Source organism: Passer montanus, unplaced genomic scaffold (genome assembly GCF_014805655.1).
Source record: "Passer montanus isolate IOZ18808 unplaced genomic scaffold, ASM1480565v1 scaffold214, whole genome shotgun sequence".
In the NCBI taxonomy this organism is placed as follows: domain Eukaryota; kingdom Metazoa; phylum Chordata; class Aves; order Passeriformes; family Passeridae; genus Passer; species Passer montanus.
The window spans coordinates 35,217-53,519 of NW_024366748.1; the positions used below are offsets into that span (position 1 = coordinate 35,217).

At 37.6% G+C, this 18,303-nt stretch overlaps 1 protein-coding gene across 13 annotated transcripts in view; it reads left to right on the forward strand.

Moving 5' to 3' along the window:
• The window catches only part of TNS3 (tensin 3), a 148,736-nt gene that overhangs the window by 33,043 nt on the left and 97,390 nt on the right, over positions 1-18,303 (forward strand). For 11 of the 13 annotated variants that reach the window (XR_005627495.1, XR_005627494.1, XR_005627493.1 and 8 more), the window contains 7 exons: positions 1,514-1,564; positions 2,804-2,926; positions 4,447-4,511; positions 8,977-9,060; positions 12,236-12,348; positions 13,977-14,037; positions 14,194-14,266. Coding sequence is in view for 10 of the 13 variants with exons in the window: in XM_039709551.1 (XP_039565485.1) it covers positions 1,514-1,564; positions 2,804-2,926; positions 4,447-4,511; positions 8,977-9,060; positions 12,236-12,348; positions 13,977-14,037; positions 14,194-14,266 (570 nt within the window). In the remaining 3 variants the exon portion in view is untranslated. Of the gene's footprint in view, positions 1-1,513; positions 1,659-2,803; positions 2,927-4,446; positions 4,512-8,976; positions 9,061-12,235; positions 12,349-13,976; positions 14,038-14,193; positions 14,267-18,303 lie in introns of those variants that run through there. The other 2 variants (XM_039709557.1, XM_039709559.1) reach the window with 2 other exon arrangements.

An 18,303-nucleotide genomic window follows, 5' to 3' on the forward strand; every position in this document is an offset into this window, starting at 1 on the left:
GGCATCTATTTATACCATATACTTCTCTTCAAAGGCTTCTGTGATGTCTTACTTTGTTGTATGCAAAATGTTTGTTCCTGTACTTTCTTGTTTCTGTTCTGTGCTGTTGGGATTCCTGGAGTATCTCAGTGTGATCACTGTAGCTTGACGGGGACTTGGGCACAACAGCATCTTTGAGTTTGGTGTCTGACCCAGCAGTTACAAGTACCCATCATGAACAGGATGAACAGGACTGTATCCTGACACAGGAATTCTTAATTGTTCTTAAATATAAATACAATAAGAAAGATGAATAAAAAAGTTGTTGTCAAATACCCCTTCTTTTCCTGTGGAAAATTTTAGGTAATTGATTTCTCAATATAGCTTTAGCACTGATTTTAAGAATTCGGTATTGAGACCTACACCTCTCTGTTACTTTCTTTTCCAATTATGAAAGCTAGTAGTAAATTACAAAAAAATTTGTGCCATTTACAGAAGACAATGTTAATTTAATTCCTGTTTTACTATTGGTATTTCAGGAAGGATAAATACAGTGATGTAGTTGCTTTAACCTGTTCAGTTTTTGGCTTCTTTGCTTAGACAGCTGATAAGAGTGCTGATTAATGTAAAAGGGTAATACTTTAGAAGAGTCTTACACTTTAGAAAAGGGTTCTTAAATTGTTCTCAGGTAGTATTAAACTGTATAATGGACTTGCCTCATAAATATAAGGCTGTTTCTCATGTTTATTCCATTCTCTCAGTGTAATGAATGAGACTTCCAATGGTTATGTCATCTGTACATAACTCAGCATGTAAAACAACCATGCTTTGAAGGAGAATCTGCCTCATTAGCATTGTTTCAGTTCTTGAGTAATGGTATTTCAGCTTTTTGTTATTGATTGATACTAATTTAAGGCACTTTCTAATGAAAGAGTCAATTATTCTTGTATACACTGCTTTCTTTTGTTTATTTTGCTGTCTACCTTTCATTTATTCCTCATTAAATACTAAGTGGAGGGTAACTTGCTATTTAGTGGGTTAACAGAAGAGTTGGAAGATCTCATAGTCAAACTTATAATTAAATAGGTATATCCTATCATCCCTGCAAATTTTTGACAGATCAATACGTTCTTGTCAGGCATGCAAATTCAAATATTTAACAGTGCAACACCCTCCCAGACTTCTCATTGTTAATTCTTATGGTCTGCATTATATTTCATGGTAGCCAGGTTTCTTAGTATACCCCTGACTCAAAGCCATGTGAAATAAATACGATCTAGCAGAATTTTAATTGTCCTTTTCCAAAATGTGCATTTAAGTTTAGCTTTAGTTTTAATGTAAAATAACTGAATATCTAAAATATGTTTGCTGGTGCTATCTAATGTCAAATGTTAATTTAGTTTAGTAGAACAGCAGGCAAACCTGAAGCTATATCACTGTAGTTTCAGGCAATATTTATGTTTCAAATACATATATTTACTACATAAATTATAGAATCTTGATGGTTAATATTTTTTTCTTTCTTTCTGAACAGGTATTAAACCTCTCTGAAAAGAGGTATGACCTTGCCAAGCTTAACCCAAAGGTATCGACTGTCTTCCATAACATAGCTTTCTAGAGTTAAATACAACTTAAATGGCCTGATAATCCCTGAAGCTATGCTGGTGTTGATATACAGAGTAAGAGAAGAAGTTTTGGAAGATAAACACCCTAAACACCCCACACGCATCCCTTTTCATTTTTTCTCAAGTTCTGTTTTGTGTCTGTTAGATCTGTGTTTTACACTGCTATTCTTGTTATTTTCTTAGACTTCACACACATAAGCCTGTTGTGATTTCTGAAAAACTTCTATTGGGTGATACAGATTTCACTTCAAGTATACTTTTTTTGTGCAGTCAAGGATACTGGGGTTGTATACTGTGATGCACAGTCAGCTGAAGTTAGTGAACTTGATTCAGATAAGGACTTCCTGTTTGTACTGTCTTTGAGTAGTTGCTTCTCTGCACAATAGAGACATAAAGAATTTCAGAATGATTGATGTCTGACTCTTGTTCCTTCTCACCAATTGATGTGTTTGTTTGTTGTAAGAAATGGTGTGCAGGTACACTTCATCATCTGTTATAAGGCCAGACAGAGTGGCACAGATGTGTATTTACAGCAGTAGATTTACAGAGATAAGCTACCTGAGGAAAGTATTAAAACCCCTCTTAAGTTTAACTTTTTGCATGCTTTATTGATCATGAAGGATGGATTTTTTTACTATTAGGCATATGTTGAATGCATTATAAGTATGTATTGCATATGTTTTGTTAATAAATATGCATATAATGAAAATAGGCTTAGTAAACTGTATTATGTAGTGAATAGAAAATCTGAGCAAAATTTTTACATGCTGTAATCATGCTGCACATGAAGGAGATAAAAATAAAATGAAAGCCATAAAAAAAATCATTATTTGCTCTAATTCTAATTGAATTTACTGGTATAAGATACCAGAAATTCTAAATGAAAAATCATGTAAAAAATCAAGACCTTCAGAAATGTTGTCACTTCTAAGTGGTTGGTGAAATTTGAATGGGGCGAGGAGGAAGAGGAGGAAGTTTTTTGTTTATTTGTTTTTGTAAAAGTACTAGTATCTTAAAAATCCACAAATTCCCTCTTCCCCTTTAGAGACCTGTAAGCATCATGACAATTGAATTGCATGATTATCTGAGATGGGAAAAGTTGTGGAGACTTTCAACCATAACGTTTATTTGAATCCAGATTTTAGTATGTGATATTAGGGTCAAGGTGTCTCTTGTAAATGTTACTTGTTTAATTGCAGATTATGGATGTGGGGTGGCCTGATCTTCATGCTCCACTTCTTAATAAGGTGTGCACCATCTGCAAGGCTATGGAGTCCTGGCTGGGCAATGATCCTCAACACGTGGTGGTGATCCATTGCAGGGTAAGTGCTGTGGATGAGTTTGTAATTCATTTTCAAAAACCTTGTCCTTTTCTCTCCTTGTTTAAAAAAATAAAAAGTTAGATCTGTTTTCAATGTTGGCAACAGTGTGCCAGATGTTTTGTTGATGTAAATAAGCTTAAATCCATTGACCTTCCATGCTTGTTAAAGATTTCTTTTTTATGACTTATGTCCTAGCCCTTGCTGCAGGTATAGCATGAACTGATGTTACTTCATCCTTCAAAGATCACTGTTACTTCTGTAAATATATTTAGAAGCTTGAGGTTTTTTCCAGCTGATGGAAAATTCTCTGTGTTCTGTGACACTCATGAATTTTATTGCTGGAAAAAAAGATAGGCACTGTATCACACATCATCTCTTTGTACTGTATATGGTTATAGGAAATGAGGTCATTAAGGACCTTCTGGATACTTTGAAAAGGTTTTAATTGACAGCATCATTGCAGTGCCTTAGAGCAAAGCTACCAGTGTGCTGTGCTGCTTCCTCCTGCTTGCTCACAATAAACGGAAATAAAGAAAAACCTTAGTTAAATTTGGATAAAATGAATTCAAAGCTGGGTTGGTAGCTGCGCTTATGATACTTGATACAAACCTATCTCTGTATCACTGGCAGATGTTACTCTAAACAAAATGATGGTGATAATGGGATGGAAACTTCAAATCAGGTTGTGTAGTCTCCAGTCCCAAATTTCTTCCAGGCAGAATGTCATTGTATGAAACACTTGAAATCTTACTAAATGCAGGAGTGCAGCCAGGAAAATGGCCCATACGTGGGACAAAAGGAAACAAAGTATTTCTGGGTATACAATCATATACAAATTGATAATGCATGTTTTTTATTAATGCCTTTTGCTAATATAGGTTTCCAGCCACAGAGATAGGTACAGCCACCTACTATCAGCTGAGAGAATGAAAATATTTTGAAATCTGTGAGCATTACTGCATGTTAAATTTTGCTGCATTTGTAATATAAATTATTTAAAAGTACTTTAGAACATTTTTTAAATTATCCATGGAAAATAAGTTACTATAAATCTCAGGTGTTGGGGAGGTAAAAATGTGAAAACATGCCAGAAACGCCTATTCTTTCTAAAATAGGTATTTTATAGAAATATATTAAAATATTTTATATTTCATCCTGGGAATTGCAGCATTGTCTAGACCTGTTGTAAATGATCTCTGGAAAAAATAATACAAAATTAAAGTAGTTCATACATTTTTTTTTTCTTTTTTCCCGGTTGATTCCTCTTAATCATTAGTAAGATTTGACAGGTATGCACATAGAAATCATACTTAGTGGTTTTTTATGTCATTTTTCAGCCAGCTTACATTGACAGATAAACTTCAACCCATTATTTCCACCTTTCCATCAATCCAGGGGGCATGAGCAAAAGGGCTCTGAATCTCTTGCCTTGGAATTGTATTTAATATGGGTCTTAGATATAATAATGCCCAATAATGTAATACATAATATAAGCTATGATTCCCTTTTTCCTAATACAGGGAGGAAAAGGAAGGATAGGTGTAGTCATATCATCATATATGCACTTTACCAATGTTTCTGCAAGGTAAGTGTGAATAATGCATGTTGTGTGGTTTTTTACAGTAAACATTGGGAAAAAATGCCTTTTAGTTGATTACTGTCTGTCAGCTTACTGTTTGTCAGGTTTTCTTCTCAAAGAGTTTTGGAGCATGTCTTTCTTAACAGTCTGTTTTCGTGATAGTTTTCTTGTAATCCTGCTTCCAGTAGGAGACTGGATTAGGTGACAGCCGGAGGTCCCTTTGAAACTGAGATTTTATTGTTTTGTAGAATACTTTTCTGAAGGATGCTTTCAGATGAATGATAGAATGTGCAAGAAACCATTTTTATGTCATGGTACTATCTTTATCTGTAAATCTCTCTGTTTGCCACATCCATCAAGTGGCCTCTTGAATTGGTGAGAAATCATTCCTTAAGTACTTGAGAAAAACTGTTATTAAAATCTGGAAAGAGTGTTTGAATAGGGAATTCCTGGACATTGATCCAATTGCAGAAAGAAGTGTAAGGCTTAATCTAGACTTCAGTTTGCAATCAGTTCAAACAGTAGATGTCTGATTACTTAGTTTTAATTGTTTCTTTTGAAGTGCTCAAATTATGAAATGACAATTGACAATTTATATTAAAAAAAAAGATACAATTTGATAAATGGTCTCAAAAAGGATGAAATGCATTTTGGAGATTTTTGTTTAGATTCTAATCATGTTGTTTTCTCTTGGGGTTTTTTAGTTTATACACATACATAAATGTATGTATATACATTTTACATACATACATAAATGTGTTGAAATAAAAATACACTCTAAATGTCATGGTTAAATCAAATTTGGTCCCGAATTCACACCAGCATGTCAGTAATAGATTTGATCCACTACTGTCTTTGATGGAGTCTTGAATCACTAGAGGTTGACGGCAAATTACTCATGGATGTCAGGCAAACTAGAATCCTGGAAAATAATCTGTGTTCGTTGAGGTAAACCAACTTCATAAGTAATTATGGACCAAGAAACTAAGTGCATTGTGTACACCAATATGTGCTGAAAAAATTACTTGCTTCAGTGATTGTTACAGTTTCATGTTTTGTTGAGAAGTATTGTGAATGACAAAAACTGTCAAGTGAGGGTAGTACAGTTGTTGTGGTGTGATTTCAGTGTTGCAGTATTATGTCATCCTTAAAGGTGGTACCTGGCTATAAATATGTTTTTATAACACCATTACAGTCACATTCAGATGGTGTTTTGTTAAGCCCAGCAATGAAAGGTACCGCCTTTTACCCCAAACAAATTCAGGATTCCTCCAGTGAAGTTGCAGGAGAGGAGTGAGCTTGGAAGCCCTCTTTAACTTTCTGGATATCTGGCAGCTGCTATCCAAAGCTTAACTTTTCTGGGTAAGGATGAGGTTGGGGGTTTCCCAGCTAGGATTTGTATATCCCTAGCATTATCAAGACTCTTGAAAATGGTACACAGCAACTTTGCAGAAGCAGAAATTACTGCAGGTACTGCTGTTAAGTGCCTTCTACTGTGTTTGAATTGGTACTTAGAAGACCTTGAAGATGTTGGCACTAAAGAAAGTTCATACTTGTCAGCATGCATAGGTGTCCTGATTCTGGCCAGGACAGGGTAAATTTTTCAGTATGCTTGAGGGAGTGTGGTCAGTACCCAGAGGTTATTGTAGACCACTTCATGTCATTGCCAGGCGTAGGGGGAAGGGGATCCTTCAAGGGAGAAGGGGTCCCTTTGGGTTGAGAAAGTGTGGCAGATGGAGCCATCCAGCATTGTCTGTTGTTGGGGGTTTCCACAGTGGGCAGTAATGTTTCCTTTCTTCTACCCTCTGTCATTAGTGTTGTTGTTGTTACTATTCATTTTCTTATCTCATTCCTGTAAACAGTAAATTGTTCTTATTCAAAGATCAAAACCTGTGATCTTTGCCATTGTCCTCCAATTCTCCTCTCCATCCCACTGCAAGGAAGGAGAGAGGAGGGAGGGAACAAGTAGCAGTATGGTTTGGAGAGCATCAGTAGGAGCACTAAATTAGGGAATTCCGTTCCTGAACCAGAACAACATGCCAAAAAAATCCAGGCTTTATGAAATCCTCTGAATTTATGCTTAGCACCTCTGCTGTAAAGACAGGGTAAGGATTAGGGTTGAGGTTGTTCAGTCTGAAAGAAGAGTAGACTCCAAGGAGACTCTCTGGTGGTCCTCCGTACCTAAAGTAGGCCTACAAGATGGGTGGAGTGGGACTTTTTTGAAGGAAGGCAGTGATAGGACAAGGAGGGGATGGCTATAGACTGAAGGAGGGTAGATTTAGATTAGATATTAAATATAAATAATAAATTCTCTACTGTTAGAGACTGGAACTGGTTGTCTAGAGAAGTTATGGATGCCACATTTCTGGAAGTGGTCAAGGCCAGGTTGGATGGGGCATTGAGTAACCTGGTTTGGTGAAAGGTGTCCTGCGTGTGGCAAGAGAGTTGGAACAAGATGATCTTTAAGGTTGTTTCCAAGCTAAACCATTCTATGAAAAATCCTTATTGATGCAACCTCCCTTTAGTTATATGTTGTAATATCAAATTTTCTCATTTAGGAAGGAATAACGTGACATCAAATTTAATGAGGTCAAACTGAGATCTTGGCAATTGTTGGTAAATTCTATTTTAGCAAGCAAAGTGCTAGCAGTTTTTGGCCAGTTGGGAACAGGCTGCCTAAATTTTGGATGGCAATGTGGGTGAAGATGAATGAATATATATGATGGATTGGGTGAGAAAGAGGTTTTGGGTCAAGAATATTTTAAGTACACACTATGTAATTTTTAACACCCATGAAGAAAAGGCTTGACTTCATAGCCTGATCCAGCACCCTGTCAGGACAATTGGCATCTTCTGATTAATTTTTGGAAAAGGCATAAATTTAATTTTTATCCTGATATGCAAATGTGTACTTTGCACAGTTTTTTTCCCCTGTGAGCTCATTTAGGTTGAACTAGCTGTGGAATTTAAAAGTTGAGATTTTGGTATTTTCTTGGTTTAGGGCTGATTTGGGAGAAAACCTCAAAAAGGGCCCCCCTCCAGAAAGAAATCCTACATGGCCCCTCCTCCCAAACGGTTTGGGAAGAATTTTCTCGGCAAGAAGTGGAAAAAACCTGTTTATTTAAACAGGCAAAGCACTCCCCATCACAAAAAATGAACAATACCAGATTAAAAAACTCATTTTCCACTCTGAAGAGATGAGAAATTCAGAAAGTCTCTCCTGTGGGTGGTTGCTCTGTTATCAGTCCCTCTGACACTGGGAAAGGCTGCTGCCCAGAGCAGGCCCCAGCAGGCTACAAAGTGCAAGCTCTTGTTGTTTCCTGGGGTCCTAATCCAGAGCAGGTTCAAACAGTTCCAAAAAAAAAAAATAAATAAAACCAATCCAGGGAACTTCTCTGCCTCAGGTACCTAAACTAACTAAAACACAAGAGAGCACCCTTTTCTGTCCCGTCCATGCCAGACACCACAGTAGAGGAGTGAAAGCAGGCTGATAACAAACTCTGTGCTTCTTCTTCTCCCCACCTTTGCTCTCAGAGCCAGTCTTGAAGGCATAGAATATAATATCAAGCATAAACAGAACACCTGAGTGGGGATACAAGCATCACAGCCTCACCCTAGGACAGGTGTGTTCTTGTATTTTGGAACTTCCAGATCTTTTACGTTCTGATGCAAATTAAAACTGTGAACTCTATTTGTTATAAGACACATTGTTTTTATCTGGAATAGATATAAAAGAATCACCATAGAATGTTACTTGTCATACGTGATGAACAGCATTCTTACTGATTTTTTGCACTTCTTCTTTTTTTTCTGTAGCCTCTTGCCTTCCTTCACCCAAAAAAGATCCACATAAGAGCCATTCTGGATAAAGAATAGAATAAAATGTATTTTTTTGAATATGATGCTCCTTGATTGTGTGTTTGAAGAATTTATGGTTTTCTGATGTAAAATAGTTATTTTTCAAAGACAGTCTCTTCCTTGATGGCTCAGGGTACAGGAAACAAAGGCTGAATGAATTATTGACTGCTTAAATTAACCTCTATCCTGGTACTACAGTTTTTTCTGGAAAATAAAATAAATTTGTATTTTACAGCGAGAACTCCCAGTGGCACATTCAGGAAATTATGGCATGTATCGTTCTTTGGGAGCCTGAGCTATTTGGTTCTGTCATTCTGATTTCCATGTATTCATGTTGGAAGTATGCAATTCAGTTTATTGAATAAAGAAGTAGGTGCTTTGCTCAGGAAGGAAACTGTCTTAAGATATTGAATGAGAAGTTGTCAGTGGAATGGGCATAATTGTCCACAATATTCAAATTGCTAGAGTTGCTAGTTAGGTACTTGGTTTTTCTCTATTTTTCTTTACTTCCCTCCTTTTTTTCTTCCAAATATTTTTGCATTTTTCAAGCAGTAGCCTGGTGAATTTTTGAAATAACACTGAAGTAGAATAACATGTATCTCTTTCTTGACAGTGCTGATCAGGCTCTAGACAGATTTGCTATGAAGAAATTCTTTGATGATAAAGTTTCAGCTTTAATGCAGCCGTCCCAAAGAAGGTATTCAATTGGTTTCTAATTTATATCAATTGGAAATGTCAGAATTATTTTCTGCATCCATCCCTTAATCCCTCCCCAGCTATGTGAAGGCTATTTCCACAAGATCCTCCAGTGCTTCCTGAATTCTCAGCACTTTATCTTCTATTACTATTCCTTGATTGATGAGATCTCTCCTTCAGTTCCTGCATGTGGTCCCAGACAGACAAGACCTTTTGTACCAATCTGTTCTCTAAATGGGTTCTCACTGCATTTTTTATTAACAAAGAGATGTCACAATCTTTATTGTTCCAAGATAATAATAAACTAATTTTTCTGTGGTATAATGGTGAGTATGGGAAGTGTGCTGATTAGTGTGCAAAAAAGATCTTTTTATTACTTGTTTAGAGAATCTGCAGATTATGCACTTGCCCCATGTCCATGCTAGTAAATGTTTGTCAAAGCATGCAACATTCATTGTGTTTATCTGGATGTGTTACCATTTCAGTCTGTCTGTATGACAAAGGTTGAATTAGGATTCAAAGTAATAAGCACTTTGTAAAGTGAATAGTTCTGGGGTTCACTGTGTACCTTGTTTTTATGACAGGTAATTGAAGGAATCAGTACCAAAAGAGACTGATATATATCAGGCAAATAATTGTGATATAGGTGAATCTCTTTTAGAAATACAAAATATCATCTGGATTTGATTTGGTAATTACTGGGTTGTTTTTTTCTTAATCCATGTGATTGCAGTAGGTAGTTTAGAAGTTGTTTAAAGTATAAGAATTTGCTAGTAATTAAAACAGAAAAAACAGTAGTAACAACTCGTGAAAGGTGTTTGGTTCTGTTAATCTCTAAATAAAAACTTACCAGTTACTTTTTTAACTCATTAGGTGACATGCACAACTCCTTTTAACTTGAAAAATAGTAACACAACATTCTGTTAGACTTGAAATAAACTTTTCATTAGTAGAAGTTGACTGGCCTTTTTTTGTTTCACTTTTGTGCTTGCATATATATGTATCACATTTCAATAATAAGGATTTGAGAATGCTGCCTACCAGACAGAGAAGTGTGAGCCATAGCAGCAGAAGGAAAGAGATATTGTTTATCTTCCCATCCAGAAGCCCTAGACAGCAGGCATATTTCAGTGAGAGCTAGGAGCGTCCACAACAACCTGTGAATTGTGCATCAGGACAGTTTTCCAACCATATTGACAGGAAGTTTCAGTAGCTTCTAACTTAAAGGAACTGTATGTGAGCCATAAAGCTAGACGTTAGGTATAAATGGTTGCATCTATCTTTCCTATACCCCCTTCAAGGACACTTGCTTAATTCTTCTGGGGTAACTGCCGGGGGGAGGGCCTCAGAGATACTCAGTTTGCTTCTTGACTGATAGAGTTAACATCTTTGCTTACCAGTACTGAACTTGAACTGCCTTTGCCATCTTCCAGACATATACACATACTTAGGAGTGTAATTTCTCATGAGAACAGAGGTAGTTTTCCAAACTGTTTGTCAGAACTGTTATCCCAAATCTCACCTCTCCTATCTTTGCCTGGCCTGGCAGTGGCCACTAATCTTATTGCAGAGAAAGGAAAACCAACTCTCCTAATATTTGTGGATAATTTTATACTCATTTGCTCCCATTCTGATCAGTTAGTGGCCTTTTAATATGCTTTTTCTCTGAAACCGTTGCTGGGTAATTAATTAGTGATATCCTTGTTAAAACCCAGTTGATGTATAAATGGGCATAATTTAAGTGGATCTCAAAATTGTAAAATATGAAAATACTCCCATTTTTCACATTTTGAAACCTTTTCTCTACTAAATCTTGTCCAGATAAAAATAGTGGACACTAAGTCACTTAGCTTTTCCCTACTGCTAGTTGGGTACTGTAACAATGGCAAGAAAAGTAACTGTAGACCAGATCTGTTTTGAATCCATTCTCAGATAAGCAGTTGAAGATTTCTCTGAATGAGAAATGCAGATAGAGACCCTTCATATGAAAAAAATTTCTCATAAACCTTTAGAATAAATGTTTGAACACTCTTCTCAAAAATAAGCCAATTGTCTCTAGGCTCCTTAAGTGCACTGCCTTGAGAAAGGTTTTCAAAAATTCAGTCTAAGTTTTGTAATAATTAAAAGCTGGTAAAGAGAAAATGTTCACATTGATAATATTAAACTAATTTATTAAAGTTGTGAGAGGTCACTGGCAAAACATTTTAACACAATATTTTTTTATCATGACAGGTGTGTCAGTTTGTAAAATGTGTGCTTTTGATGTACCAAATCCTTTCAGAAAGACTGAAGGAGAAAACAAACAAAAAAAAAGTTGCCTTTCTTAACATTTAAAATAAATTGAGCTTTGAAAGTTTTCTGTAAAATGAAACTTGTTTTAAATTACCTACAACCCCCATTCTGGGGTAGTAAAGCTGTTGTGACTTGGCAGGATATCCTTAGCTGTGGTGTTACCAGGAGTTCAGTTAATGAGATCTGTGTACAACGGTGAAAAAAGGTGATTTTCCTCTATACATTCCTGAGAATAAAGTTAAATGAAGATCTTTTCATAGGCATGGAAAAAAAAGGGACTCAAAGCTGGTGGAATAATTAAAGACACTTGCAGTGATGTTTACTTGCATGTATTTGCTCATGAGCTTGTGACCAAACCACATATTAAATTGCAGAAATAGAATAATTTTCACATTGCTGTGGTAGTTTCCCTATTGTTTTGTGCTGAATGAGATCACTTCTCATTATGATGTTATTTGACCGCATTGCCCTTAAGATTTCTGGTGAGGGCAGTTCTTGCTCTTGTTTTAATAAAGATGACGTCATTGTAAATTGGATGGCAATCATATCATGCTGCTGTGAAAGACATTTAAGACTACAGTTGTAACTGGGAATGTGTACCCAAACAATTGACTTTACTGTCTCTTCTACTTAATTTCTTTCTTAGAGTAGTAATGTAAATAACTAAAATAAAGATATCAACAATAGCAGTGTAACAGCCATGGATTTAATACAGTGGTAAATTAGTGTATTTTCATGCTGTTTTGTGAAGATTATTATTTTGGAGTTATATGCATTGCCACAATGATATTCATTACCCATAATCTGGAAATACCATTGCGTAAATAATGTATTTCCCTAGTATAAGTGGTTTTATATAATTCAGATAAACTTTTTGTTTTCAGATACGTGCAGTTCTTAAGTGGCCTTCTATCTGGATCTATGAAAATGAATGCAACCCCTCTTTTCCTGCACTATGTTATCCTTCATGGCATCCCCAACTTAGATGCTGGGGGAGGTAAATTACCTAATTTTTCCTATTCAGGTGTAGGATCAAAGTCTTGTTTCATTTTGGAACTTTCTAGAAAGCCTGCATGAATCTCAAATTAGAATTAATATCTTCTTGATATCCATCCAAATATTCCCAATAAATATTTATAAATAAATATTCCCATAAGAGAACCATTCTAAGAGTAAAAATTGGAGAAGGTGAAATCAATTTCTTGTTCTTTGTTAAATGAATAGTTGATGCTATTCGTGTCTGCCTATCTCTGAACAGTTGCGGTCGCTGTTACTGCAAAGGATCTGGGAACCTGGTCAGGTTTCACAGTAATTTCCTTGCTATTTTTGGAAATTATTATAAATATAATATCTTTTCTGTTTTGAGTTTGGATTTTGTGTGGATCAGCTGTTTGGATAGAATGTACTTACAGAATTACACAGAATTATGTAGTTTGGAAAAGGACCTCCAAGATCATCAAGTCCAACCTTTGACCCATCATCACTTTGTCAACTAGATCATGGCACTAAGTGCCATGTCCAGTTGTTTCTTGAACACCTGCAGAGATGGTGATTCCACCACCTCCCTGGGCATTCTGTTACAGAGTTTAACCCTTTCAGTGAGAAAATTCTTCCTGCTGTCCAAAAGGAACTTTCTCTGTGCAGCTTGAGGCTATGTCCTCTTATCGTATCATTAGTTGACCAGGAGAAAAGGCTGACTCCCACCTTGCTACAATCTCCCTTCAGGCAGTTATATGGAGTGATAAGGTCTCCCTGAGCCTCTTTTTCTCCAGGTTAAACAACCCAGCTCCCTCAGCCTCTCCTCATAGGACATGTATGGAGATTCTTCACCAACTCCCTTGACCTTTTCTGGACACACTACTGCATTTCAGTGTCTTTTTTCAAGTGAGTGGCCCAGAACTCAACGCAGTAGTTGAAGTGTGGCCTCACCACTGCTACTAATGTGGCTTGCTATCCTATGTGGATTTAAAATTGAAATGATAGAGTGAGATAATGTGCTGGGGCAGTGAAGGAATACAACTTTAATGGTTGCACTTGATGAACTTAGAGGTCTTAATGATTATGATTTGTTTCTGCATTTTTATTATCCAAAGGTAAAATAGCACTGGTCTTTTGTAATATAATCAGCATGAATTTGCAATGATTATATTGTCATTGTTGTTTAGTCTGATTTTATTTCTAAAATAACTGCTCTAATGAAGTTAAGGTATTGTTTGTTCTAGGTAGAATTTTTTTTAATTAATTTTGAAATCTGAAGATCAGATAATTTATTTGGAAAGTGTTTTTATTTTATATTGGGGGTTTGCTTTCTTTTGGCCATTACCATTCTTCCTTTATTAATTTTGTTTTCTTGCAGAATTTATTTCCTTCCTTACTAGAATCCTTTAAAGTCCCTCCCTATTGAATTCAAAACTAGTCTGCAAGAAAAGAAAAGAAAATTAAAATAAAACAAAAGAAAATAAAATACCTTTTAGCCAGTTTTGTTTTGAAAGGTATTTTGACAGTCCAGCATTGCCGCTTATGTGCCATTTTGCTCAGTCTGGATGTGCATGAAACTTCCTAGTTGTAATTGTTTTCCTATATCTGAATGTTACAAAACACCCTTTTTTGTTGGATTCTTTTCAGCTTGTTGGCCTTTTCTGAAGTTATACCAGGCTATGCAACCGGTTTATACATCTGGAATATAGTAAGTTATAAGGATTTTCCACTGTGTTTGAATTTAGGTTTTAATTTCCATGATTGCAGAATTACATAACCTTTTTAAGTTTTGTTCATGGTTTTCTTGTTTGTTTTGTGGTTTTGTGTCTTTAAACCATGTATTTTTTTTTCTTCTGTCAAATAGCATAGGGTCAGAAAATCAAAGTCGAATCTGCATTGCTATAGACCCTGCCCAGCTTTTGAAAGGAGATATTATGGTGAGTTAATTGTATGAAATGAAAATCTATTGACATGACATTTAGTTTTCAGTTTCTGACCTGTCTTGTGCTGTAAAAAAATTATTTGAAATGCCTGGAGATACTACAGAATAATTTAGGTTAATTTAGTCATCATCTTTGGCTTTCATGAGAATAAAAAGTCTTGTAAAACTCAAACAAGAGGTTTTTTAGGAGCAAATTGTTTTCAAACAATTGCTCGCAGCATTCTCATTTTATAGCATCACCAAGTCCAGTAAGGCCTGTATTGCTCTTTACTTTATAAAGATTACTGTGGGGAGTACTTGTAATTTGACATTAAAATATCTTGCCCTCTAATTTGGCAGGCAGTGTGCACAACTGTAAAACTATCTGCTATAAAGAAAATATCTAAGTAATTCTAAATTGTTCTGGCACTCACAAAAGTGCAATACCAAATAAGGGATAATGTCCGAGGTCTGGCCAGCATAGGGTTAAATCTTGCAGTAGCCAGACAGAGCATGGTTTGGACCCAAAGGTTATTTTGTATGACCTCATGTTATTTTTCAGGGACAGGGGGAGGGCTTCCTTCCTGTCAGGTAGCATGATGGAGGGAGTGCTCGGGTATTGCTGGGGTTTCTGGGAGGTGGGGGGGAGGAAGAATGGGAGAGGTCTGTGAGCAATCATGTGTGAATTGTCTAGGTTTTGTTTACTTGTACTCTCTGTCATTTATATTCTTGCTGTTACTGTTTGGCATCCAATTCTCCTCTCCAGCCTGCTGTGGGGGAGAGGGGGAGGGGTAGTGCTTGAGCAGTGTGTGTGATTTGGAATGTTTCAGTGGGAACACTAAATTGGTGAACACCATTTTTGAACCACAATAGTCTTATTTGGCACCAATGTGAGGCATGAAGGGCTAGGATAGCAATAGGTCTGCCCAGAGTGGGTTTGAAACAATTTCATCTAAGCATTTTGTTGCATTAGGTCCAGAGCCAGTGGTCACAATGTTGCTTAATTTGTCCATGAAGTGTGGTACTTAACTATATATATTTCCATACCTCATGATATTTTTAGATCAGGGAGAGGGATCAGGATTATTTTGTTGGTGTACTATGTGATACAAGCTTATGATATGGTAACATCAAGGACAATGAGGGTCATTTGGATGTCTATGGAGGCTGCTCTACTGCCCTTACCTCCAGCACTACCTTTGGGAGTCCATTAGTAATCATACGCAGTTTGTGGGGGGAACAGGGGAGAATGATTTTCCTCAGCTTTTCACCTCATTTTTCTCCTTCAGACCTCTTACAACAGTTTTTGAAAATGTTAAATTCCCCTTGAATATTTAGGAAAGCTTGTTTTTGTAGCTAGATCTGCCAGCTCTCCTCAGTCTGGTCCACAACATGTTAGAGTTACAGGAGATTTTTAGGAGGGTCTTTCAGAGATCTGCCCTGAGGGTGGGTATTCATGAGTGGCATGCAAGGCAGGAGAAAATGGACCAGCTTCTGAAGGACTATTCTGCTCCAGTGGTTTGTAAGTTCATCCCTGAACAACTACAAGACTCTGTTGAAGTGATAAAATATGCAAAAGAAGAAATACTCTGGCAGTTCCAGAGAGAAATGAAGTTATACAATGTGCTGGGCTCTGGCTGCTGTTTATTGGACATTGCTCATTACCAGACAGCACCCTCAGGGGGAAGGGAGGAAAGCAGATCAACAGGCACTGTGGCCACCCCAAACTGCAGTTAAACCAGGGGAACAACATGTGCTGGTAGCAGTTGCTCCTATACAGAAGAAGAAATCCAAGACTAAATCAATTGGCATAATGAGGGATGAAGAGGCAGTAGAGCACTCCACAAGAGGAAGAAGCAGGGCTAGAGATAATCACCCGATCTCTGTCCCTGGGTGAGCTATGAGGTATAAGTAAAGATTTCAGCCACCAGCTGGGTAGCCCCTGGTGATGTGGCTGGTCCAATACTGATATATTGTGGCCCGCAGTATGAAACCAGATGGTAGTGAAGCCAAGAAATTGGGATCTGTGTCCTGGAGTGTGTACATTGGGATTGGGAAGAGGACAGTATCTCAGCCTCAGGAGGTGACTCCTGTCAAGTATAAGGAGTGTCTTGTATCTTAACAAGAGTGATCTGTTAGTACAGTGAGACAAGTGGAACACGATGAAGAAAGGTATCCAGTTCTTGAGAGAATTAGCTGTGCTGGAGGTACTTTATAAGTAATAATGAGCGATTCCCTATAAATCCAGATGAAGTCTGGTGACACAAACACCACACGTGGTGGAAGTTGCTAGGAAGTGCACCATTGCTGTATATGAACTCCTTGACAGTGATGTCATGGAAAGAAGGTGAACAAAGAGTGGATAATTTGGTTGCCCAACTCCAGCTATATGAAGAAAGTATCTCTTCCTCCCTATGGGCCTGCATCTTGTCCATGGAAAGACTGCCCCATGACCTCTTGCAATTTAGAGACGACTACCAGCAATTTAAAGAAGTGTCCCATGTCTTGTCAGCACAGACCAGTCTCTGCTATTAGCAACAAGTGTTGTCCTGCTCAAGAGAGAGGATACACACCACAAAGTAATCTGTGGTTTTACCTGCATAACCATGGAGAGGATATATGGAGGTAGGATGGAAAACCCCCCTCTGTCCTAGCAGCACTGGAGTGTGAATTGAGAGGAAGCACAACTACTGCAGGAATTTCTTCAAGGATAAATCTTGCTCCAGTTTCCAGTAAGTAAGACCTCAGAGAGAATAGGAGGACTGATGCTACTTCCAATGCTCTTGAAGGGATCTCCATACTTACAGGAAATAAGTAACAAGTACTGTTACAGGAGGGGCCCTACCTTCAGCCAGGTGCAGGAAAAGATTTATTAGTCTGATTTATTTGACTTCGTGGATCCAGTGGCCTGGAACATTGGACCCACAAGAGTGTAAGGTTTTAAGCATACAATGTATCCTGATGCTGTTGAGATATGTAGGGCCAGAATCTTTTGCTCTTTGTGGTGTGACAGCTGACTATAATGGAAGATGTAGTGAGCGTGACTGGGAATGAAAGGCAAAACCAGCCAGCTGTGACTGGTCCAGAGACCCTGTGCATCACTGACATAGATTTCTTAGGAGAGGGTGTTTTGAGGACCCAAAAGGGCATCATTGGGTTTTTTGGTGTCTCCACAGCTGCTGTGGAGACAGAGGAGACTGGACAGCTGAACACCTTGCCTGGTCTCTCAGAGGACGCTCCTGCTGTGAGACTTCTGAGAGTTGAAAAACAATAGGTATCGGTCGCTACCACGACAAGGTACCCTTGACAGTAGCGCAACAAACACTGACACCATGATTTGTCGCAGCATGGCGTCCCCGGACGGGTAATAATTAGCATTGACTCCATGATTCCAAAAGGCTGATAAATCACTTTATTATACTATACTTATTAAGAAAAGACAGTCTGATACAAGTGGACCCTATTGGTCCTTGAATCAAAACACCTCACCATTGGCCAATTAAGAAATCACCTTTTGGTAAGCAAATCTCCATAACACATTCCACAGGTTCACAGCAACAGGTGCAGCAAGTGAAGATAAGAATTGTTTATCATTCTTTTCTCTGATCATCCCACAGCCTTCCCCAGGAAAATTCCTGGGAAAGTTGTGCCTGTCACTCTCTGTGACCAGAAAGCGGCTGCCACAATGATTCCCCATGCATGAAATGATTCGTCCTCCAGAAAGCCAGGGAGTGGTCAGCAAGACTTGCTCACCCTTTATTAGTCCTGTATGGCCAGTGTATAAGTCCGTTGGAGAGTGGAGACCGCTTCCGAGTGCAGATGTGCTGGTCATGCTGGAACTTCACTATGAACTGGAGTCCAAGGCAGCAAAATGGTGTCACTTTTCACATTGCTAGTGCATTTTTCTCCATTTCTTTAGCAGAAAAGTGCAGGCAACAGTTTGATGTTACACGGAGGGTTGTCTTTACACCTGAAATAGACTGATCCGGGACTTGAAATAGCCCCACTATTTGCCATGTACTGATCCAGACTGAACTGAAAAAGGGCAAGGCT